Raw genomic sequence first — 25,463 nt, 5'->3', positions numbered from 1 at the left:
ATGGTTTTTAGAAGTTTTATTAATATGAAAGTTGATATATTGATATTAGGTATAATGACAGGGATATGTATGGATACAAGATACTTAATACGCAATCTGTGATAGGAAATGCAATGTTCAAGAAGATGCAATGAAGAAGAGACTTAAGAGACATAAATAAATTTTGAGCACATTATATTTGGTAGATATGTATTTTTACATGCAGAATGAGAACCGATTTATGTAAAAAGTTATAAATTTATGATTTTATTTAAACCGAAAATAGAAGAAATCGTCACCTGCCTCTTCTCGAAAGTATGGCAGCGAACAACTTCATTTGTCACAAAAAACTTTCAAAAAGCTTAATTTTAAAGTACCAGGACAGAATCTTATTGTTATCTTTTTTGCTTTCTGTAAAAAACAATTTGTAATATCTTATGTAGATCCTGTGTATGTATACACAAGAAAATAAGTATAGTTCACAAGACTTAACTTCAGTCATTGTTTTATTATGGAATGATCATTTAACAATTGGATGTACAGGACAGTTTATAATACAGATATAAAAAGTCAAACTGCATTTTTTTTCATTTTTATCGCATTACAATATTAAACATAAATAAAAAAACATAATTTATCGCTGTAAAAAATATACAGTTAAATGTGAAACATATATATATAAATAAATTATTCTATCGCGCGCGCGCGTAAATCTGTTATTTTTGCGGTCACTCTTAATTGTATATTATAAGAATTAAAATACAGCGAATTGACCATTTAAAATTGCAGATATTATGAGGATTACGATATTGTGAGGAATTATTTTTAAAACTAATTTATACAGAGCGCAAGATTAACATTGATTAAAAAGATTAATCCCACATTCATAGTTATTATTTTTATCATATTGTGTATAATCCATGAACAGATGGACCGAACAGACATTTCGTCATAATCTTACGAATATAATTATTTTTTCCTAACAATAACACTTGAAGAAAATTGCACGGACTATTTTAAAAAATAGTTCTTTCCATCATTATGTACAGTTCTATAACGACATTTCATTTTATGGAACACGATAAATACCAACAAGTATATTTTCACTTTTAATTTTATTCTAATTTAGTTGATTTTATGTCTTAAATATGACGAACAAGAAGCTAAGTAATATAATAGTAGCCGCGAGAATCACGATACAATACAGTTTTTTATTGGCCTTTTGATACGAGTCGGCTTTCTTCAATTGTTTATAGCCCTCTTGTACTTGTACTTGCGTTTGCTCTATGTTGTAATCGATTCGATCTAAAATAGTACCCTGATCCTGTACCATTACTGCAAGATCCTGTACATAACAAAAATCCAGATTTTTGTTCAAGACTTTAGCATGCTACTCATGTTACATTATCATGCACTAATATCAAAATAAATATAAAAAAATTTGAATTTACTAAATCAAAGAGTTTTACTTGTAATTATTACCATGAGTATTTATATAATAATTTTTATATACATATAATTTACCTTAAAAATATGTTTTAAGTCTGCTATGCTTTGAACTATACTTCCAATCTGTTCCTCCCTTTCCATTGCTAATTTCATCCTATCTTCCGGCTCCTCCAACTGCAGTAAAACCGAGTCCTGTCTTCGTTCATTTTTTGGCCAATAATCACCAGCTGCCTCGTTCAGTTCTGTCACCCAAGAATCGGTTGCTATATTATTTAAAAGAGATTGATCTTCTGCGAAGAACTGGTTATTCCTTTCTTCTCTTGATTTCATCTCTGCAAAGATTTATCGGATGTACATAAATAATATTACAGTTTATTAAAAATATTAACAGTTGCTTTTGAGGCTTTTACGGGTATTTTCTGTACAGCTGTGCATTTCGCAGATTATCTACGGAAATAACAATGAATCTCAAATCCATTATTAGAATAACAACGTTTCATGAACATTACTCACGAACATAAAAAACTCTAAACACCAAAGGCCTCACTTAGTTCTGCGGAAGTATATAAAATACTTTGCTCCCATGGACAAGTACACATTGAAAGACCAGGAGAATGGTCAATCTAGATAAAAGAATATCAACGTGACGTTAAATTAAAATATCACAGTCATTATCTGAGCAAAACATTAAGATAGGACACCAAATATTGTTTAATTAAATAACTATAATAGCCATTACTATATCATATTTTCCAAGAAAATATAGATAAGTTATAGAGATGCAAGAACACCCCGATAATCTAAACAGAGATAATGATAGAGCCAAGGTAGAATATGGAAGAGTGGTCACCGAAAATTGACCGATTCTTTCCTCCTCCTATACTTCCTAGCTCTAACCAGAGTATATAAAAGCAATCCTTCGGAGGAGTAGCTTAGTATCAGGCTGCTTTTCGCCTTGATGAAGTGAACTGCAATGTTCACGAAACGTTGACTTTTAATAATGGATCTGGACACGAAGATAACCCGCGAAATGCATAGCTTCTGGATATTAAAAATTGTTTATTTTTATTAAATTACGAAGAACATACGTGTCAGATAATGATTCTGTGCAGTTCTATATCGAAGACCTAACTCCTGTAAGGCAGTCGAAAGTGCCATTACCGCACTGTTAGCTAGCCGACGTTCTGCAGGTTTGATTTCGTGCCTGCCAGCTGACTTAATTGTTTGTACTTGTCTATAACCATTGGAGAATGCACGTCCTATCTCTCGTGTCAGTTGTTCCATTTGTCTTTCCTCCTATACAGTAACATAAAATATATTTTAAATTCTAGCATTACAATTGTTATGAACTGTAAACATTTCACTTAGCCAATGCATTCTTCTTTTGCACAAGGGGACAAGATAGAATAGTTTATTTGAATCTTGATAGCTTAAGAAACCGAATTGCAGCATGAAGAATTTGCGAACCTGAGACGTATCGTCCAGGGTAGGCCTGGTGAGCTGTTTAGAGTGCAGCTCAACCAGACTATCTATCTTCACCCGTAATCTGCTCAGGATATATTGTGTTTCTTCCAAGGCATCTGCCCAGGCGGGCGGTGCATCACTATCCACACCCTTTAGTTCGACATTGTCGGATTCACCGGAATCTGATTCCACCAGTGCCACGATATCAGTAAGATTCTGAAAAATCACGTTATGAGTATTATAAGAATAAAGATAAAAGCAATTTCATATTGGAATAGGTTAAGTACGCGCACCTGTTCAGCGTAAATGTGCCTACTCTGCATAGCATTGTTTCGCATCAAAACGAAGGGCTCAGTTAAGTTTCTTGTGGCCATTTTCGAGCTGTTATCTTTCCTTATCACTACACGATATATCTCGTAATCATTCCATCGCGCTGTACTACGCACCGCGCACCGGATCAGCTGTCATCTTGAAACAGCTGATCACCAAGCCTGCTCGGAGACGGAGTGTTCAGCCTTTGCTGCTTTTCTCATCATCTTTATATATCTTTAATATCTTTATATATCTTTATATATCTTTATATATCTTTATATATCTTTATATATCTTTATATATCTTTACTAGCTTATAGTGTGTGCCTTCCAACAAGCGACACAGTGATCATATCATCTTTGTTTAACATTGGCAAACAACAAGGATGTAATGATCCATTGTGTCACATCGTGTTATTTGTGTCGCTTGTTGGAAGGCACACAGTATTTATAACATTGATATTCAAAAGTTACAAAATTATTTTTGTCATTGAGTTTTAGAAATTAACAATTAATTTACGCTATTTTCAGATTATAATTTTGTATAATATTGATAAATAAAAAATAAAAAATAACTAAAGAGGGATCTGCTTTTTTAAATTTAAATAGGTGTTTGGAGAGAGAGAGAGAGAGAGAGAGAGAGAGAGTGTTATTTAAACTATTTCTTATTTAATTGTATTTTGCTCATATTTTATCAATTTTTCGAAGTTGAGCTTTAACATTTTTTTATGCAACTTCCTATTCCTTCTATCTGATAATTAATATTCTCTTGATACTTCGTCGATTTTTTAAATTTATATAGTTATTAATGTAGATAATTAAAGTTTAATACAGGCATTCGGTAAATTCACAATCTATTTTATCTACTATGATAAATTATTTGATATTTTTTAACTGATAAAAATTTTGAAAAATCGACAAGTATCATAATAGATCAAGTACTTATAATTTCAGAAATGATACAAAATAATACAATTAACTGAAATATCTTTTTATTTCTTTGACAGATTTAAATTCTTTCTCTATATTTAATGTATTATATTTGTAATATATAACTGATGTATTAATTGTAAAATCTACAATGTTACAACATTAACAAAATTTTATTTTTTAACAATTTGAAAAGCATTTACAATATCTAATCGTATATACAACACACATAAATACAAAAATACTTCAAAATATATATGTAAATGAAATATCTTCGCTGCGCAGGAATTACTGAATTTTTTATATTGAAGATATATGAAGAAATAATCAAATAATCACAGTTTTTAATTATGTTTTTGATAGATGTCACTCGATGACTATATTGTATCTCCTTGATCTCTTAGCTTGTTTTGTAATATTAAAAATGATAGATAAAAGCAGATGTACGATGCAACATTAAATTAAATAATTGCAATTGTATTCTATTTTACTGCGTTGTATTTAGTTTGCTTTTAGTTTCAATAATTAAGGGCCTAGTACTGTAGAGATCGCCCAAAACGACCTGTTTCTTGATCATCGACAATGTTTCCAGTCCTTTTGTATAACATTGCCTAACCTTTTCTTCATCTGTCAACGTTTTATTCTCTTTGAATTCGTGTCGTATTTTTCGCAAAGCGTACATTCTGGAAAGTATAAAAGGATTATTTTTTACATACGCTATACACTCTTTGTCACTCTCTGCCATAAAAAGCACATAACCACAATTAGATAATTCACAGATTATAATCATATGTAAAATGAAAAAATTATACACACACTATTTCTAATATAAATATATATACAGAATAAAATCTCTATTAATGTATTGCTATAAGAATTCGTGGAGACAAAATCCTAAGTAGTATCTTTTCAAAAAAAGTATATAAAGGAAAACGAAATAGATATTCATTTGAGTGTTTACAATATAAAGATCGTCTTATAATATTATATCACCTGTAATTGTACGAGTTCCATTTTTTGCTCTCCTGAATCAAATTCCGATAAAGGCTCAGAATTGCATTTCGAGTAGGGCCCATTATTTTTAAAAACTAGAAATCCTCTACAATTTTAATGCAGCTAAATTGGACTCTACTGTGACGATCCGGGTTCAGATCGTTCAGACACATAACACATGGGGTTTGTTCGTGTTGTTCGCATGTTCCAACATGTTCCAATATGCTCCTACTATAGCTCTTACTCACTCCAACGCGCTTGATAGAGTGAGTAGGAGCTACGGTAGGAGCATGTTGGAGCATGTTGGAGCTTGCGCGACGCGACAAATCTATGGTTATGTGGTTATGTCAGGTTATGTAGAATTGTGGAGTATCGGGTATCGGTGGTTTGATGGCGTTTCGAGGTTACTCATTATGATTCCATGTGTATAAGTGGACTTGTGCGAACCGCAAATTATGATAATACCACTGGTATTTATTATAAATTGTACATTCGATGTCTGTCGAATTTATCAATTCTGATAAAAAAATGTATGTTTTGTTACATAACCTCCGGATATTTATTTGCACAAGTATATTAAATAATTAATAACTTTCATGTGAATTAAAGCACTCCTTGCTTTTAGGCGAATAAAATAAACAAATGTTGCACACAGTTTAATCTGCCTATATTATAAAACATTTTAAAATAGTCTTATACATGGTGTTACTAAATGCAAACGTATGTAAAAATAAACATCTATTTTTAATTTGTGCAAGATGCAAATGTTGAAGATTTATACAAAGAACTTTGAAATCAATATGAATCAGTATTTGCAATAGTATTTCAAAATAGTCTTATCTATACAGTGTGAATAAGTACAAAAGTATGTAAATGTAATGAGAGTCTCTATTTTTTACAGTTTATACAAGATGCACATGTTCGAAGATATTGAGGCAACTTTGAAGTGAATGTGAATCAATATTCGCAACGCACTTTCTTATAAATAAGAGAAAATTAATTAACATTTAATATAATGTGGTATGCAAATATATCTAAGCATATTTCAACTTGAACAAGATGATTGATGTCAATCCCTGCTTAAAGTACATTTTTTACAGGTGTATCACATGTTGTTTCTGCAAAGGAACATTGATAAACAATGTTAAAACAGCCTTTAGAAGAGTTTCAGTGGCTGCCAATGTCGATAAGAGTAACGAGCTGATGCTCTTGGGCCAGAAATATGCAACAGACGATTGGACGAATGTCATGCCAAACGTTATCGCTAAATTGGGAAGAAATCTGCACGTTCAGCAAAACCATCCACTCTCGCATTTACGTCAACGCATCGTGAATTACTTTTATGGACAGTTCCGCAGTAAAAGCGGAACTCCGTCGTTTAGTGTCTACGACAATATATGTCCTATAGTCACAGTCGAGCAAAACTTTGATTCCCTTCTTGTACCAAAGGATCATCCAAGTAGAAAGAAAACTGATTGTTACTTTATTAATCAAGATACGTTGCTGAGAGCACACACCACCGCGCATCAGGCTGAGCTGATCTCGATGGGATTGAATAATTTTCTCGTCATCGGCGACGTGTATCGACGTGACGAAATTGACAGAACGCACTACTCGATTTTTCACCAGGTTGACGCAGTCAGATTGCGTACATCGCAAGAGATATTTCGCAACGTGAACGATTCTGAAAATCTTAAGTTGTTCGAGCACAGAGGGATAGAAAATGCTGACAAGCAGGCCTGTCATAGCTTGGAAGCGGTGAAAGTGATGGAGCAGGAACTGAAAAGTACTCTTACTAGTCTAGCACAAGCTATCTTTGGGAAAGGTATTGCTTCTCTTTAATATTTTCAATTTTAAGTACGTTTTTAATTTTTAAGCGAGATTAACTCGTCAGTTTTTCTTCATTAACTCATAATTGGAACATATGGACCCTGATGACTCTAAAAATAATTTAAAAAATAGTGTTTTCCGAAAAAAATCTTTAACGCGTATTTATATCTAACAAAATTTAGAAGCAATCAATTCTATCAATATTTTATTTGTGTTTTTCAAACAGCTTTATATCATAAATTGAGAATATATAATTAAACTTGAAAAATTTTCTTAAAGAAAATAAAACCTTATAACAAAGAGAGAGAGAGAGAGAAACTTAGTAAGTTCCAAGGATCCACATATCCCTTTAACGTCATAAAAAATATATGTTCCTGTGTTACGGATTAAAATGACTTGAAATTAATTTGAATACATTTCTTGTTAGATGTGCAGTGCCGATGGGTCGACCAATATTTCCCATTCACTCACCCATCGTGGGAGCTAGAAATATTACACAACGACAATTGGCTTGAAATACTAGGCTGCGGCATTATGCGTCAGGAAATTCTACAGAAATCTGGTGCCATGGATCGCATCGGATGGGCGTTCGGTCTTGGCTTGGAGCGTTTGGCCATGCGACTTTATAATATTCCAGACATAAGATTATTCTGGAGCAACGATGCGGGTTTCCTAAATCAATTTAAAGTAGACAATCCTAATGCACATATACAATACAAGGTGAGATAAACATTGAAGAACTATTTCGAATGTTGTCATATCTCTGTACATTTTGTTAATTTAGTTACAATTTATAAAAAATTGACATAAATGTAATTTTTTAGCCCATCAGTATATATCCACCTTGTATCAACGACATAAGTTTCTGGTTACCAGAAGACGGAAGTTATTCTTCTCATGATTTTTACGATATAGTTAGAGAAATAGGTGGTGATATCATTGAGCAGATTTCATTGAAGGACGAATTCATACATCCAAATACTAAAAAAACATCTCATTGTTACAGTATAGTGTATAGACATATGGAGCGCACGTTGATTCAAAAGGTAGTCAATAAAATTCATGATCAAATAGCAAAAGCGGCAACCGCTAAACTTAATGTAGTTATCCGATAAAATTAAAAATAAAATATTTTCCTAGAAAAAAAAAATAGAACTTTTATGTATAAGCCCTATAAGATACCTTGATAAAATAGGTATGTGAAAATCGTATAAACAATGCAAATATCACAGGAAAAGGAATATATTATTTTATTTGTGAATAAATTAATTATAAACGCATTACATAGCAAATAATAGTCCTCTAAGAATAACTATATTACTTGCGGTACATTTTACATTAGAGATAACAACGATTACAGTTATGTTCTACATGCTTGTAATATATACATGAATATAAAACATTATGTAATCTAGTATTATTATTTATTTACGTGCTGGGAATATAAATGATAACAAAAGATATCCCCCATATAGAAATATTCTGAAGGGATAAGATTAAAAAGAAATGTTTTTCGAATAGTTTCAGAGAGAATAAAGCTTCTTATATAATATAATAACATCAGTGCAAAAAATGCCGGTTAAGTTTAGTTCGCAAAAATCACAGTTTTATTTCTGATACTCAAATTCTATACTTTAATTGTTTAATTCTAGTCATTTCTTTAAGTCAAATGCATCTAGTTATTGTTATACAAATTAAGATTATTTGTAGTGATCCATGCGAATACTCAAAGATTTAGATACATGTTATGCTTGATTAGAGAACGTATCTAATTAATATTTCGAAAATGAATGATATTTAGAGCAGATATATAAATGTCGCGATGTATGTGTGTGTGAACACACTGAAATGGAAGATGCGACCTTTGGCAATGCATTCAGAAATAAATTAATATACAAACAAAAGAAATATATAAAGAAAATCAAGTATAAAAAAGTCATGTATTTAATCTAAAGCTAAGATGCAGAGTAAGTAAGCTTGCAGGAAGAATTAACATTATGCGTGAAGTTGATTCGCTTATAACAAGTTTAATCCAATCCATATTTTCTTGAAGTCAGTATACATATACAATACAAGAAATTTGGAAACTGATGGTTTTTATTTTTTTGCGATTATATTTCCTGTTATATTAGTCCATTTTAGGACTAATGTCGTAAAAATTGATAGTTACAAAAATAGTTGGTTGTTATAAAATGGTGCATATGAGATATCTTTTTTTATTTCATTAAAAATTATATTAATTGGATTGGATTAGGGATATTGTAGAATGAAAGAAAATTTTTATACAGCTCTTGCTTGTATTAACAAATTATGTTTAACGTTTATCCTCCTTTGTCATCCATATGCAGACAAATTAATTTCTGCATAAGATTTTAGGATAATTTAGTGTAACTGGGAGGTGAAAACTTCTTTCTCAAAAATTTCAGGATGTACAGCGGCATGCACGAGACCAGTGTTATCACCAATACCTTCCATAAGAAGTCCGTTGTTTTAATAAATTCGGCATCTATATTAAAATAATAAGAGAAACAATGTATATTAACGACGTGCATTTTTGCTTAATTATCTTTGTTGTAAAATGTTATAAACTTACCAAAGTAATCTTTCAGAACGACCAACGATAATAAATAGAGCGCTAGAGAGAAGATTTCTGCAAGCATCATTATATGATGCCAGGTTCTAATTGTTAAAGCAACCATTATTAATTCTGTCAAAACTAGCGCTGAAAAACTTATGGCCACTATATGAATAAATTCATCCTCGAACATTATAAGTGCGCCATACATGATTACCCCTCCTGGAATATTACAACGTAAAAAATATTTTTTTCTCTTTTTGTGTATATTGCACATATACTATCTAAATTTAATAAAAACTATACATACCTTGATATATACTTATCAAAACCCACATAAAAAAAGTTTTATATGATAACGAACGGCCTTTACTAAGTTCTTTATAAAGTTCCGGATAAGTAAGCGCTATCTTTCCTGATACATCTTTGTCTAATACCAATGAAAAGACGGGAAACATTGTGTATATTGTAGCGTATCTAAAAATTTTTATATACATGATAAAGTTAATATATTAAGATTTATAAGTTTTGTTATGAGAACCACTTTGATCAACTTCGATTAACTTTGATCAACTTTAATCAACGATTAACTTGATCAACAGTGTTCCCAACAGCAAGACTTAACTGTGTACAGTTCTTAACTGTCTCTACATGACTGCGTGGTGCGTCTATTATTTTACAATACAGTCATAAACTCGTTTTTTTAAAGTTGCAACAATAGTCGCGACAGCCAAGAGTATCAATAATTGATGTAGATCCGATATTATATATAACGTGATAAATAGATACATTTGATTGATTATAGCATCTAATTTATTTTACAGTGTTATTATAAATGAAATTATTAATTTTTTATTACTTGAATATGAGAGTTATAATCTTAGAAAAGATCGATGATTAATTATCGGTTAAAATGAATCAAAATTGGTCGAACTGGCCCTTAGACTTACAGCAAGTTTTAAATTTAATTTTTAATGAGTATACCTGAGATACATACCCTACCATAAGAAAACCTTGATATAAGGCAACCGAAGACAAATAAAAGACTGCAGAGAACACAGCCTGCATAGTCGAGATTATCAAACCACGGTGTATAACGAATTGACTCAATGCAGCTGATCGTTTATAACTTCTTCTGCCGTGAACTAATAGTAAATTAGCGAGATGGCTAAACTGAGAAATTGAAAAATCAGCAGCTAGCGATGCTTGTCTTCCCTCAAGACCTTCGAGACCGATTCCTATAAGAAAATACAAACTATAATAAAAGAATTGGGAGAAATATAATTAATCTAAAAAATTAGACAAATACCAGCGTCTGCGGCTTGTATCATGGAAACGTCATTACCGCCGTCGCCACCGGCCGCCGTTCTCTTGCCGGTATGTCTTTGTATGAGACTAACAACTTCGGCTTTTTGCGTGGGAGAGCATCGGCAGCAAACGACAGCGGGTGAGCCGCAAGCGAGTTCCAGAAATTCTTGCTCGTAATACTGTAAGCACACCTCTAGGGAATCGCCGCTGATAACTAAGGCACAATCTTGCTTCTTGCGAAACGTATTCAGTTCCAAGTGAGCGTCAGTGCGCGTCACGACAGACTTGAAGACGTGCAGGCCTTGAGTGCGTGACACAAGACGGGAGGATTTCGCTATACAAGTAGCGGTCTCCAATTTGTCACCAGTCAACATCCATATCTTGATTCCGGCATTTCTCAAGAGTTCCAGCGTAGGCCTCACCCTGTCTTGCAACCTATCTTCAACACCGGTGACGCATAACAGTTCCATTTCTCTCTCGAGACTTTCCACTACCGCAGCGACTCTCGATACACGGTCGCTGACGCTCATTCTCGCCGCGTTGTATCTATAAAACATATAATATAATTCAGTCATATATTTAATATTAAGTAAAAGAGTAATACTTTCAATGATACATTACCTTGCTTCAAAATCGAGGTACTGATCTTCCGTCAAATTTTTCTTTGCCACAACCAATGTTCTGAGACCTTCACGTGCCATGTTTTCGCACACCTCATCCAGCCAATCATTATATTGCACAATGCCAGACATTACAACATCAGCACCTTTCAAATAGAATATGATCTCAGAACTGGACTCCTCTCTCACGATTATTCCCATTCGCTTGGTTTCCGAGGTAAAAGGGAATATTTGGAGTATAGTATAATTCAATATTTGACCGTTCAGAGTCTTCAGCTGCATCGAATTTAGGTCCCGCTTGACCAGAGCCAGTCCCATTTCCTCCGTCCATTTCACCAGAGCCACTTCATCCGGGCTCGAGGCTTGGTAATTACGCTTCTGTTCTGGCAGATAGTAATGTTGATCCGCCTCTGTTTGACTGAAATGTTAAAATTTCAATATAATATTAAGAATTTCCCCGCTTTTCGATTAATGAGAAATTACCTTTGGATGGAACCAGTATCTCCAGTTTCCACAGTTTGCACGCTTACCGAATCCAGATTCGAAGATTTGTTTACCTCATCGTATACCGGAGTTACGTTGTGGCACAGAGCTAGAGCATGCACGGCATCGTAGATCCGGGTATTCTCGGATCTTCGGACTTTCCCACTGTGCGCGGATGTCGCCGGCTTCACCGGTGAGTGTTCCGTGTCGGTAGGGTAATAGGTCTTTAATACTGACGTTACTTCATCGAACGTCTCCTGGCCGTAAGATATAGTGCCCAGATGTAACTTCTTGAACACCATTTTATTCTGCGTCAACGTGCCAGTCTTGTCGCTCAGCAAATACGATATACGTCCGAGTTCTTCCGGAATAGTAGTTGTCCGTACAACCGTACCGGCAATATCCTTATCCCTTTGTATGCACCATGCGTAAAACGCTTTGCCCATGTCCAGATTTACTCTCAAGCTGATTGGTATGATGTAGGAAAACAGCAGGACGAAACGGAACATGTAACGATACCATGGTCCACTGAATCCTTTCAAACACATCATTACAAGCGCAAGTCCTATTACTGCACAAAACAGTACCTGCCGAAATACAGTAAAATATAAAAATATCTATCTACGCACATATCAATTTTAATGTATAATTTCTATATGTATAATACCTTCGTTAATTGATTGATTTCTTGATCAAGCAAACCAACTTTCGAACGAATTTCTGAATGATTCATCAGAGATCGCGTTTCCTGACCGGTATAAACGACAATACCAAGGGCAGAACCAGACGCCACTGCTGTGTTGGCCCATAATGTGTTGTCCACTCCCAAACTTTCTTCACTGCTGTATCCATCATACTGGAAATAAAAGATAATTACATAGAGAAAACGAGAAGATCTTAAATAAAAAATAAGAAAATTAAATTTTTTACCCTTGAAAAGGTGCCAATGAAGCTATGTATATCTTTCTGAGGTTTCTCGACATACAAACTGGCTTTGATATCAAACAACTGAGAATTGTTTTCCAATTTTTGCGTTGCAGGCACTGCTAATCTTAATTTCCAATCCGTTTCTCCATCCAACTGATCGGTTCGCACAAAACACGCACCAGATTTTTCGGTTGTGCGTAATAATACTAAATCGGCTGGTACTCTTTGACCTTTTTCTACTATAACCTGATAATAATTGTCAGAGAAAAGCATAAGAATTAAACTTGTGTATCAAAACTTTGTTATATAAGAGAGTAGAAAGTTACAAAAATAATTACTACTAGACTAAGACTGTAATATGACTTACCAAGTCACCCACGCGTAATTTGGAACTTGGTACTAATTCTGGTGTATCAAAACCTTTCACTAGTCTATAATATTTTTGTGCATTGACCTCCTTGTCCCTCTTGTATCTTCTAAAATCATCGACGGCTTCGCGGCAAATTGTCACAGTTAAAACAAAGCACAATGGCCCCCAATACGTGTACAAATATCCTATTCTTATGTCTGGTATAAATTGAGATATAGCCATAAGCAGAAAGTATAAATTCAAAAAGAATTTGAATTGTTGAAAGAGGACCTGTAAAACAAAGATGGATATTATTAATAGCACAGTTTCAAACCATTCGAAAAAATACTAAGATCATTTCTGCCGAGAAGAGAACGTACCAAAGGCAAGAAAGTAACAACATTGTATTTTTGATTTCTTATAACATTAGTGGGAAACTTCTCGTGCATAGGCTGTCCAATATGGATAACTCTAGCCCTTAATTCCCGTTCTCTGCAGCATCTCCTCCACATCCAAGTACAGCATCTGTAATCGCAACAGTTCCTATTTAACGAAAATACAAAACTGGGCTCACTTTTGCTGCTGAAATGCATTAAAATTTTTTCCCTGCTTTCGCTAAACTTCAAATATATATCTATTTCATTTTAAATACAGTGCAGCTCAGCTATAAAGAACAAACTTATATTTACAAAATGACATTCTTACCGCAGTTTGCCAAAATATCACTTAAAAAGTATACAGTATCAAATCTTACAACAAATTCGGTCATTTGCATTAAATAGATCAGTGCATACATATTAAAAGCTGTTATACATAAGATCAGCAAAATTAAATGTAAAAGCAGTTAAGTGCAAAAGAAGTTAAATGTAAATGTAAAAGCATCTAAATATTTTAAACAATTAAATACTTAATAATAATATTGTCACATTATTTAATAATATATACATGTATTATTTCATTGTCAAAGTTGATTATATTATGTTATTGTATTTAGGTATTTTATGTAAAGTAATTTTTAACGTATATTAGAGAGATCTTATAATAGAATCTAGTTATGAGATGCCAAATTTTTTATTAGTCCGTCGCTTTTGTCAATTTCAGTAAGTTAGAATGAGTAAGATAGTATAAGTTAGAATAAGTAGTATATATACATATATATACAGGGTGTTTCCAAATTAAATCGCAAAACTTCGGGAGCGTGTAGAGGAGTAAAAAACTAAGAAAAAAAGTCCTATAGACATATGCTCGTTTTTGCTCCGTTTCAGAGAAATCGAAAAAAAATGTTTACATTTCTTGCCATATCTAGCACCGACATATTTGATTACATTTTCCACTTTCTGTTATGAATTTGTCAGTCGCTCTTTGAAAGCCTTTAACAGTAGATGAATTTTGTCTTTTGCAATATGCCGCGTACGTATTCTAATAGTGAATATGCTGATATGGTTTTTGTATACGGTTTCTGCAACGGTAATGCTTTAAAGGCGGTGCGAGAATATGCACGACGATTTCCAAACAGAAGAGTGCCAAACCGAAGAGTGTTTATGTTGACATTTAATAGATTGCGAGAGACTGGAACATTTTCAATTCGACAAGAAAACAACCGATTTCAAGCAGCGTTACGAAGAGATTTGCAGGCAGGGAATCGTATTTTACAACATTTTGACAATCATCCTGAGACCAGCGTTCGGAATGCGTCGGCTGTATTGGGAGTGTCACCACAAACAATTTGGCGAACTGTAAAAGGAGATAATCGCTATCCCTACCACATTCAAAAAGTGCAAAATTTATTACCTCAAGATCATTGGAACAGATTGAACTTTTGTAACTGGTACCTTCAGACATGCCACAATGATATTTTATTTCCATCTAAAATAATGTGGTCAGATGAGGCAACATTTACCAGAGGTGGAATAATTAATCAAAGGAATTATGATATATGGGCTCATCAAAATCCCAGGTCTGTTAGAGAATACAAATTTCAGCAAGAGTTTTCTGTTAATGTCTGGCTTGGAATTTGGAACGACGTTTTAGTGGGACCGTTTTTTTTACCTGCAAGATTAAATGGGGACCGTTTTCTAAATTTCTTGGAGAATGAATTTTCTGACTATTTAGAAAACATCCCATTACAACAACGTACTGAAATGTGGTTTCAATTAGATGGATGCCCTGCTCATTACAGCAGAGTCGCTAGAACCTGGTTAGATAGAAAATTCCCACAACGATGGATTGGACGTGGAGGAGCAGTACATTGGGCAACTCGTTCGCCCGACTTAACGCCATTAGATTTCTATGCATGGGGTACTCTGAAGCAAGAAGTTTATTCTTCGCCTATTCAATCAGAGCAACATTTGAGAAATCGTATCGTAGCTGCAGCGAACAGAATATCGCAAGAACAGTGCCTGGCTGCTACAAGAGCCGTGTTTGACAGATGCAATGCTTGTATTGCTGCAAGAGGTGCACATTTCGAACAAAATCTTCATTAAAAAGTTTATAAATAAAATAATTAAAATAATAAATTAAATATATTTTTTTCTTTTTTCGTGATTTCCTGCGAAACAAAGCAAAAAGGAGCATATGTCTATAGGACTTTTTTTCTTAGTTTTTTACTCCTCTACACGCTCCCGAAGTTTTGCCATTTAATTTGGAAACACCCTGTATATACATATTTGTGTTTCTTTTTCATTCTTGTTTTGACAAAATTGCTAATGGCGACTCTGTTAGAGGATCTCTAATGTATACTAATCCAATATAGTTCAAATGGCTTCCATTCTCTTATTTCACCATTGATTCGACATTTGCAAGACTATGTGATTAATGATCGTACAGTTGATCAATCAATTTTAATCGTTAAAAAGTTTGGATATAAATAAATACGCAGTCACGTCGTCCAAAGTTTTCGAATCGACCTACATTCCTGCATAGACTATCAAACGGTTGCTGTCAAACGTCAAACAGCTGATTGGAGACTCGCTGCGGAGAATGAAGTATTATCGCGTGGGAGGGTTTTTCGCGTCGTAAAAGAATGTCTCGAGATCGAAGTTCAAGTTGGTCGCAATAAGGAAAATACATCACCTCGACCAGGTACTGAAATTCCGAGGTTTGGATATCAGTGGGATGTCCTCCTTGGACATCCTTATAACGTTGCTCTGCGTCTCCATTTCGGGCTACTTCCTTCACATTAGACGGCACTCACTCGCAAAAACCGACCCACTCGAATACCTTGTAAACTTATCTTTTGCGAGAACACACTAGCTGATAAACGTATCATCAATCATCACTGGATCTATCAGTATTGTGACTATTATGACATCATGTCGCGACCGTGAAACGCACGATTCTCGCAAGATGCGCTCGTTGTGAGAAACGCGTTCGATTAGCACGGATTTTAAGCAAGTCCACTTCGCGATTGGTCGCGTTCGGTCGATACAACAGTCCCAAGCCAATAATTTGTCTAAAAGCCTTCCGAAATGTCACACACGTCATACTCTCGGCACGTGATCGAAACAGTTTGAAATATAGTACCAAGAATCAATAGGTTTGTTTGCTTGAAATTTCCCAAAATTTTTTGTACTTAAAACGAGATAAATATATATTCAGGCGTTGAAGAGAGAAAAATCAAAGATGCTCTAAGCAAAAAATGCAAGCAACGCGAACAGATCTAAATCCCTTTCTCAAATATTTTCATTTCAATTTTTTGAGAATGAAAAATAATCGAAAAAATACTAAACAATTAAACAATAAATTTACAAATAATAAACATCATATCGTTATCAGACTTATTAAGTATATTACTAATTGACATGTACTACTAAGTGATATGTATTATTCCAATTAGAAAAAGTTATTGTAATCTTTAAAAGAAATATTATCTATCAATATTATCTAAATATATCTATCAAAAAAACTTCATCCATAAGATATAATGACTCAAAATAATGATAATTGTTGTTTCAATTTAATTTCTGTCAAAAAAAACACCATGATACATGTTTTTAACACGTTTAGCAACGTTAGGATCTTTTCAAATAAATAATAATAATAATTACATAATAATAATAATTATTTTTAATATTATAATCATGATATTAATAATAATAATTAATTATTATTGCATAATTTTCTTTATATATATGTGTGGGTGCAGAGATTCTATAACACTCTGGCCATGAAATGACACATATGTATAAAAAGAAACAGTATATTGGGTACCGCAGAAAATTCGTGTTGTTTTCCCAAAAGATGTCGCTCACCGAGCAAAAAAGCACGATAAGTGATAACTGCAACAACTTCAGCATAATTTTGAAAAGGTGACATTCCTTGACATTTCAAAAAACAAATTATTAAAATTGGGCGTGTTTTGTTGACACTACTTGTGTTTAAAGAAAATAAGATGTATTTTTGGCATATTTTGCTGAGTGAGCCTACACTGAAAAAAATGCATGTAATTTTACATGGAAATTACATGTTCATGACTGGAAAATTGCCTAAATATATGATTGGAAATTTACAATTTCCAGTAAATTTCCAAGCATATTTATGTAATATATATTTAGATAATTTTCCAGTCATATACATGTAATTTCCATGTAAAATTCCATGCATTTTTTTCAGTGTACTGTTCTTATCTATACCGTGCTCTAGTTATACAGAAAGAAAATTATCCAATCGAATTCCTATCATAAGGACGAATGTAAAATTATTCAATCGTATTTCTATCTTAAGGATAGACGTGAAATTCGATTGGATAATTTTCTTATGCATATGTTTATGCGATTATGCAAATTTGCCTGCAGGATAAGTCCATAAGGAACAATAATGCTTTCTTCATTTTGATGCTGCATGTAGTGGAAACAATGTAGTCAGGACAGATAATAACAACGATGGCAGAAAAAGCATCTTTATAACTGTTGTAAGATCCTTTAATATTCTTGTGCATCCTTAATTCCTCATTAATATGGATTTAAATGTATAAATCAGTCATATTAAAAAAAAAAATCTTACCACAAGTTGTGCAAAGCTGCTTTTTCTGTTGAACGGAATCGATTATGTTCATTATCAGAAATTGGTCTTTTTTTACCTTGAAATTTAATTAAGGCAATAATTAGCACTATTACTTAAATAGAACGAGAACTTCTTGTTTATACTTATGCATAATGGTTAGAGCATTGTTATTTCATCATGAATCGAACATGAATACCGTCCTGTGTTTGCAGAGTATCTCGCTTAAATAATACAACGTAAAGGACTTCGAACAGGGTCGAACACTATTTCGAGCGCGTATAATACATAACTTTCGATCGGTCGCATTAACATTTCCCGCGCGAAATCGAGAATAATAGGATCTGACGAGATTTACACGGTAAAATTATAATATAACACAAAGATCCTATACGTATCATCTCACAATGATCTTTATTTATATCTATGTTCTCGAATCTCTCATGTAGTTGTTAGCCTGAGACGATTAATTTCTTCGCATCTCTCTTCCTCTTTAGTCAATCGATCAACAGAAACACAATTGTGTCGGAGAACATTAGAAATAAATTATGAGGTTTCTAATCGATAAACGATGAGAAAAACAAATACCTAAGTCCTAAGAGAAGTGCATCGCTTGGATGTTTACGTATTGTGTTATAAATCATCGTATTGATTTATAGTGTTTATACACTCAACTCCAATGAGGAACTGAAGGCAAAACCAATCATATTAAAGAGTTCTACAACAGTTGCAAAGCTGATTTTTCTGCTGAACGCAGCTATTGTGAGTACAATCTACTTAACGCTGCAAATTCTTCGTTGATGAATCAGAAGAAAGAATCTTATAAATGACAAATCAAAAAATCCTTTCAAACATTTGCAGCGTGAAGTGATCACATCCTATGTTATACATATATCACAAATTGAACTCTTATGCGGTGTCTACAATACAATAGTATGCCTTAAGCCATAAGAAGTTGATAAATCATAGTTGATTATTCTTCTCACAATCGATTGTGATTGGTCAATTTCTTATAGCTTAAAGACTTACTACTTTATTGTAGATATCGCTTTACGTTCGTTCTTTCTTCCTCTATTTTCTTCTATCTGCGTTCCAACTTATTTTAAATTATTTTAGTTGTAATTACATTATAATTATATTGTGTTTTATTAACCTCATTATTCGATCTTAATACGTCAAAAACATGTAAATTCAACGTCATAACTCTTATATCGAGTTCTCAGTACTTGAGAGGATTGCATTTTAGAACGTTTAATAAATTAAGCTATTTCTCTCTTTTTCTCTTCCTTTTTATTTTTTTCTTTTTTAAGCCTTGTGTCTACAATGCTAAAAATCGTCCGAGACCTCGGGCGGAGAAAGAAATAACAAATCACATTTGAACAATTGAATCATTTGATGAATGCGATTGTTCTTTTCCATCCGAGATCTCAGAGCGATTTTTAACATTGTGGACACGAGACTTTATTTAGCGTCTTTTACAAGGAAAGAACAGTTTTGTTGAAATATCTAAAAATTTAGCTAGATATAGATTTGAAAATAATTTTGTTGGACTATCAAAGCAAGTAATTATGTAACGCAACTTAATTGCTAAAACGTCAAAATTTTTTGCAACATTATCATCAAGTTTGAACGTTCTACACACATATATATATATATAATCTATAATTATTTTTATGATTCAACAAAATGATTTTCAAATCTCTAAATTTGTCTAGCTAAATTTTTAAACACATCGGCAAAATTATTCTTTCCACGTTCATTTTTCTTCCTCTGACTCTTTTTTTTCTTTATTTTTATGTTTTCTACTTATTTGGACTCGACAAAAAAGCGGTAAAAGAAGATATGTTTATCGCGAAGATAAAAATAGAGGCTCAACGAACTGCGCCCACGTTCTTCTTAAATTGAATAATGCTGATTAATAGATCAATCGTTGCGACGAATTTTTACTGTGGCATTCTACGGAATGTTAATTTGTCACGTTATTGCTCGAAATATAAATATTACCATTTTTTTGTCATTCTGTTGATGTTCTGTACGATCTCTGTATATCGCGGACGAAGCTTCATTTGTCGTTGTACTTTATCTTGTACATTTTTACGATTAATATATTTTTCTGCTGTCGCATTTGACTTTCGCTCTATGTATGTCAAAAATATATACGATGGGAAGAAATTATCTATTTCTTCCTATCGATTTTCATTTCAAGAGACTGTTTAAACACTTCTATTGTATAATGCTAAATACACGCACAGTTTTATTTATACGGAGTTATTTTAACGTACTGCCGATAATCTATGTATAGATTGATCTATGATATATATTTGTTAGAATAGTTATTTTTCTCGTGGCGAAAAAAATATAACACCAAATAAAAAAGATGTAGTTCTTACGAATAGATTTTAATATTTGTTCCAGTAAGATAATTATATTCATGAATACAAATATAGCACCGAACAAACAAGATGCAGTTCTTACGAATAAATTTTAATATTTGTTCCGTTAAAGGACAGTTATTCTATAGAACACAAATTTAGCATTGAGCAAAAAAAAATGCATTTCTTACGAATAAATTTTGATATTAGTTCTGTAATGATTAAATTGATTGTGATTAGCGATTAAATCGCTTATAATTAGCGATATTACTTTTCAGTCACCGATTGCTTTGCTAATAAAAAGTAATCGTTAATCGCTGGTGTAATTACGATTTAATACTATCGATCAATAAATCGCAATTCGATGACTATATTGATTTTTCATTAAAAAACGCTAGACTTCAAACGCTAGACAAGTAAATGATCGTCGTCCTCGTATTCATAATATATTGAGACAACCTAAGTCCGCTGTAAACACTGTGCTATATTCAGTACAGAATGTTTTAAACTTCGCGAATATATTTCAGTAATGGATTCTTCTGCACATTTTACGTTGATTTCTTCCTTAACTGATAAAATATTTAATTTCAAAAGCCCAGAGTTTTGCCTGTAACGCATAATATATATACTGAAAAATAGATACAGTATGCAAGTAATAATTACTTGTTTCTAGTATTTTAAAAATTCTGCAAATTTTTATTATCAAGCATTAAATTTTTTCAAAACATATTCTGAATCTTAATAAATTTAATACTTTAATCAAGATTATTATTCAAGAGTTAAATTAAAACAAATAGGATTTGCTTATTATAAAAAGTCTCTTCTTCGATCATTTTATAATATATAAATTTATATTATAATTTATATTATAATTTATAATATATAAATTCTATTCTAATTCTTTAAAAGAAAACAAATTCATGTTTTGAATACATAATAATGAGTCTTTTTAAAATTTGTAATATATAAGTATATTTTAAGATTATTATCAAGAAAATATTCTTTGTTAAAGATAACCGTTACTTAAAAAAAAGGTAAATTAAGTAATCACTTTTCTTAGCAATAATATTTTTCTGTGTGTACGAGAATCTATCAATTAGAATCAATTCTTCATTTCATGGAAAGGAAGAATTCTGATTGGTTAAGTCTCTTATACATTATTTTAATTTAATTTTTAATTCAATTGAATTTATTGTGTATTCAAAGAATTATATAATATTTATAAATTAAAAGTTTGTGCTACAATCTTAAACGTTAAAGGCCAATTAAGTATACATTCATGGATTAAAATTAATTCTGAATTTAATATTTCATGACCCATTTGCATCCACAACGCACAAAAAATCTTTCTTCAAGAATTAATCATAAACAAAAAAAAATCATCATAAATAATATTAATTTTCAAAATAAATCACAATATAAAATCAATTGTAACAAATTATAATTTATAATATATGTAAGAAATTATAAATTACAATATATAATATTATAATTGTAAATAAATATGACTATTAATGACTATTAAACAATAGTCGCGTAAAAAGGAAAACAAAATTTCTTAAAAAAAGAATCTGTGCGTCGGAAGACAGAAATTTATAGGCAGTTTTCAGGATTATTGTCGCGATCTAGGCGATTTGAAAACAAAAGCGATAAACTAAAACAACGAGAATCTACATGTATATCATGACTGCGAATTCGACGGCGAGGATTGCAACTCAACGGTATCGCGTCGTTTTCCGAAACACCCTGTAAACTCACCCGCAGAGGCAGCTCTTCAGGTACTTGGAGCAATTGGCGATGCGCCGTCGCCTCGACGTAAGCTGCCTGATGCTGTCCTCGGACGGTTGCAGCAGATAGTCAGTCTCATCGTCGTCCATTTCAAAGTCCCGCTCGTCGGAGCTCAGCCGCAACGGCATCTCCTCCAGCCTCATGGCGGAGGCGTCGAGACGGCGCGCTCTTTCGTTCCCCGTTTTTGTTTTTGTACTTTCTTTTCCCTTTTATACCTCTTTCTATTTTTCGCGCGTCACGCGACCGTCCCGTCCCGGCTCTCCCGTCGACTCTCTCACCCTCGCGGCGACGGCGGGAGACGCGTGACGCGATTGACTGATGACGCGCAGCGGGTTAATCGCCGTCGTCTCGCGCGACCGATCGCTGCGGCACGACGTCCGCGGCGCATATCTTATCGCGGACGATCCGATCAGCTGATCTCGCAATCTACTCGGGAAAGTCGTCCAGCGTCTCAGTGCTCCGGACTGATGCGACGAATATCCGAAGCGACGACGACGACGACGACGACGACGACGACACGACGATGGCGCGACGAGACGTCTTGTTTACGTACACACACACACGCGCGCACGCACGCACGCACGGACGACGCCGGACTGCGTGTACATCATGGCGGTTCCGACTCCCGCGAAACGCATAGACGAATCATGCGGCAAGTTTGTAGCCGTCGGTCTTTCTCGAAACGGTCGACGCGCTTTTGCGCGTGTAACCGATAAGAATAGACCAGTGTGTGCTCTAGCATTATCACGTTTACGCGATAGTGTGTGGTCCTTCGAGTATACGGCATTGTACACCGCACGCCGCCATCTTGCCCGACTAGTCACGTGCTCGCGTCGTCTGCTCGGTTCGCTCCGATTACTCCGAACGTCTTCGAACTGACTTCGACCTTTCTCTGCTCTGATTTGAACAAATTGCGCGACTTATCAAACCGCGTGATTGTAGAGCGTTTTTAATTTAATGTTCTTTTCTTAGCAACATATTTATCGGCTGATCTTTGATTCCAATTGTAATAATAATAATAATTTAACAGAGTCAATCATTTAATCTATTTATCTCTCCCGTTTATCTATAATGGATAATATTTATATAAAATAAGTATACAGTTTTTTTTTTTAGCAAGATATCCTTCGATTATTCTTTGATTAATTTTAGATAGATTATGTTTGTAATAATAAAAATAATTATTATATATATTAATCTGAAGAGGGGGGACGGACGACATGTTTGACTAGAATTTTTAATATTATTTTTAATTGTATTCATACCGTACTGAAGAAGACTCTGAGTTGAAACGTAATTATATTATTAATTAATTAATTAATTAAATTGTAATCTCTTAATGTCTTGATTTTCTCGTTTTGGTCGTTATTAAGAATTTTGATTGCTTTGCAAATTGTCGAGCGTTATTACATTGTTTATAATAATAATTTAGCAGTAGCGTTCAATAATTTATTTTGCTTTATCTCTCCTGTCTATTTATACATATTTATAATGTTATTTGTCATACGAGTACACTGTACTTTGTTAATCAAGCTTAACCTGATATTTTGCGGCTAACGATTTGATCGCACTGTCAAAAGATTCATCTGATGACCTTCCCTTCAGTTGCAATCGTTGGAAAAGCCACTCGCACGTAGATTTCTCATCTCTCGTCATGAAGCATACCGTCAAATCGAACCGATTACACGTGCTCAGTTTGCCAAAAAGTTCTATAACTGGCGCTATATCATCCACTTTTGACAAATGCTGCAGACATGCGTTTGCAAAGTCACCGAGAAAAGATGCCGGGATTTCCACCCGAAAGACATGATGCTGCAGATCATTCCTGCAATAAGAATACGCCACTGACGTATGGCGACACCTTTATGTGCCTTATGATTCTCACCTTAGGTTCCACACATAGATAAACTTTTCGGAATGGTCTGTAATTGTTTTCCAAGATTGTAAGAAGTCTTTGCACGTTTTCCGAGATTTTATCACGGTACTCTCGTTGCTGCCTTTATCTAATGTCAATTTTCTCAAGGTTTCCGATACAGTTGAGTCATGACACTTAACAGGTTTAATAAATGAATTCCATTGCACGCCACTTTTAGATTTCATGTCATTGCGATCCAGAGGTTTCAAGTGAGCACCATTCCCCTGCCGTTATAATTATGTAATTAATTCAAAATTTACTGAAGAATATTTTAAAAATTATAATTCATTAACTTAAGTTATTTTATATACTAATACAATTTAATTCATTTAATTATTAATCTAATTTATTTTAAATAATAATTAATTATATTAATTTGATTACAATATTGAAAAATTCTCGAACTAAATTTTGAACATAAATTAAATCACGACCATATACTCAAAATTTCTTATATGATGACAAATAACCAAAATTACAGTCACCATCTGTCTGAAGTGCTCATATGTCGGCACTGCTTGTTCAATCGCGCGAATTTTAGCGTCGTTTTGTAATTTATATAACTCATCAGCTGCGAGAGCTGCATGAAGTTCCTCTTCTAAGCTCTTATAGTCTATCGGCGCTTTTAATGCACTCATAGTTTTCCGCTCGAGTTCTACGACAGTCTGACATGATAACATAGGATAACACGACGGTTTGTCGTTATGGCAACTTCAGTATTAGCTCGATCTATTGATCAAAATGTTACTTGCTCTACTCCACAATCATTTTATTTCTTCATAATTCGTACAAAATTATGTTATTTTGTAATTAAAAATTATAAATAAATAAATTACAATTTAAAAAAAAAAATATAAACAGAAATAAGCAAAGATGCTTATTACTTCAATTCTTGGTAATAATAGCTTCCGTTTCAGATGTAATCTTTTTCTTTGACATTCTATCTTGTCTTTTCTTCAGCAATCTATCATGGGTTCTCTTCATCTCGAGTATCTCCTTCATCTCCTCCTTGTCCTCCTCCTAAAATCGATACCATCGACATAGAAAAATTATTTGTTCCCACCCGCGGGTTTACGAATACTCACAGTTTGATTTAATCGAAGAACCAACGCTTTACGACCGTCGGACATGGGTTGAGAATAGTCTGTCAACTTTTTCAGTCTTTCAGCAGG

At 33.4% G+C, this 25,463-nt stretch overlaps 4 protein-coding genes across 8 annotated transcripts; 1 reads left to right on the top strand and 3 right to left on the bottom strand.

Annotated features, from left to right (window-relative positions):
- Positions 1-863: 863 nt before the first annotated feature.
- On the bottom strand, positions 864-3,266 carry Syx16 (syntaxin 16). Its single transcript, XM_018449065.1, has 5 exons — positions 3,186-3,266; positions 2,896-3,108; positions 2,517-2,724; positions 1,504-1,760; positions 864-1,324 (listed from the first exon to the last, which is right to left on the bottom strand). Exons 1-5 carry the CDS (start codon positions 3,264-3,266, stop codon positions 1,115-1,117), a joined length of 969 nt encoding a protein of 322 aa, XP_018304567.1. The 3' UTR covers positions 864-1,114.
- Positions 3,267-4,491: 1,225 nt separating this feature from the next.
- Positions 4,492-5,350, bottom strand: bcn92 (LYR motif-containing protein bcn92). The gene is made up of 2 exons (XM_018449080.1): positions 5,127-5,350; positions 4,492-4,816 (listed from the first exon to the last, which is right to left on the bottom strand). Exons 1-2 carry the CDS (start codon positions 5,207-5,209, stop codon positions 4,621-4,623), a joined length of 279 nt encoding a protein of 92 aa, XP_018304582.1. The 5' UTR covers positions 5,210-5,350; the 3' UTR covers positions 4,492-4,620.
- Positions 5,351-5,445: 95 nt separating this feature from the next.
- PheRS-m (Phenylalanyl-tRNA synthetase, mitochondrial) lies at positions 5,446-8,701 on the top strand. Of its 3 annotated transcripts, none has more exons than XM_018449145.1 (5): positions 5,446-5,596; positions 6,028-6,146; positions 6,227-6,951; positions 7,384-7,676; positions 7,781-8,701. In XM_018449145.1, exons 2-5 carry the CDS (start codon positions 6,142-6,144, stop codon positions 8,069-8,071), a joined length of 1,314 nt encoding a protein of 437 aa, XP_018304647.1. In that variant the 5' UTR covers positions 5,446-5,596; positions 6,028-6,141; the 3' UTR covers positions 8,072-8,701. The 3 variants fall into 3 exon arrangements, with proteins under 3 accessions (XP_018304647.1, XP_018304646.1, XP_018304648.1); XM_018449144.1 differs by having other exon boundaries at positions 5,446-5,656; XM_018449146.1 differs by lacking the exon at positions 5,446-5,596 and adding an exon at positions 5,822-5,846.
- On the bottom strand, positions 8,093-25,230 carry LOC108723398 (probable phospholipid-transporting ATPase IIB). Of its 3 annotated transcripts, XM_018449142.1 has the most exons (16): positions 25,176-25,230; positions 24,777-25,020; positions 24,262-24,515; positions 24,042-24,201; positions 22,347-22,582; positions 13,599-13,743; positions 13,237-13,509; positions 12,873-13,115; positions 12,610-12,798; positions 11,943-12,529; positions 11,461-11,877; positions 10,841-11,385; positions 10,529-10,769; positions 9,842-10,008; positions 9,550-9,753; positions 8,093-9,462 (listed from the first exon to the last, which is right to left on the bottom strand). In XM_018449142.1, the coding sequence occupies exons 2-16, from the start codon at positions 24,969-24,971 to the stop codon at positions 9,329-9,331; spliced, it is 3,990 nt and encodes a 1,329-aa protein (XP_018304644.1). In that variant the 5' UTR covers positions 24,972-25,020; positions 25,176-25,230; the 3' UTR covers positions 8,093-9,328. The 3 variants fall into 3 exon arrangements, with proteins under 3 accessions (XP_018304644.1, XP_018304642.1, XP_018304643.1); XM_018449140.1 differs by lacking the exons at positions 24,042-24,201; positions 24,262-24,515; positions 24,777-25,020; positions 25,176-25,230 and having other exon boundaries at positions 11,943-12,523; positions 12,604-12,798; positions 22,347-23,151; XM_018449141.1 differs by lacking the exons at positions 22,347-22,582; positions 24,042-24,201; positions 24,262-24,515; positions 24,777-25,020; positions 25,176-25,230 and adding an exon at positions 16,291-16,551.
- Positions 25,231-25,463: the final 233 nt, after the last annotated feature.

The sequence above is a fragment of the Mycetomoellerius zeteki genome, unplaced genomic scaffold, assembly GCF_001594055.1.
Source record: "Mycetomoellerius zeteki isolate Tzet28-1 unplaced genomic scaffold, Tzet1.0 scaffold232, whole genome shotgun sequence".
Lineage (NCBI taxonomy): Eukaryota > Metazoa > Arthropoda > Insecta > Hymenoptera > Formicidae > Mycetomoellerius > Mycetomoellerius zeteki.
This window is presented reverse-complemented; position numbering and strand designations above follow the sequence as displayed.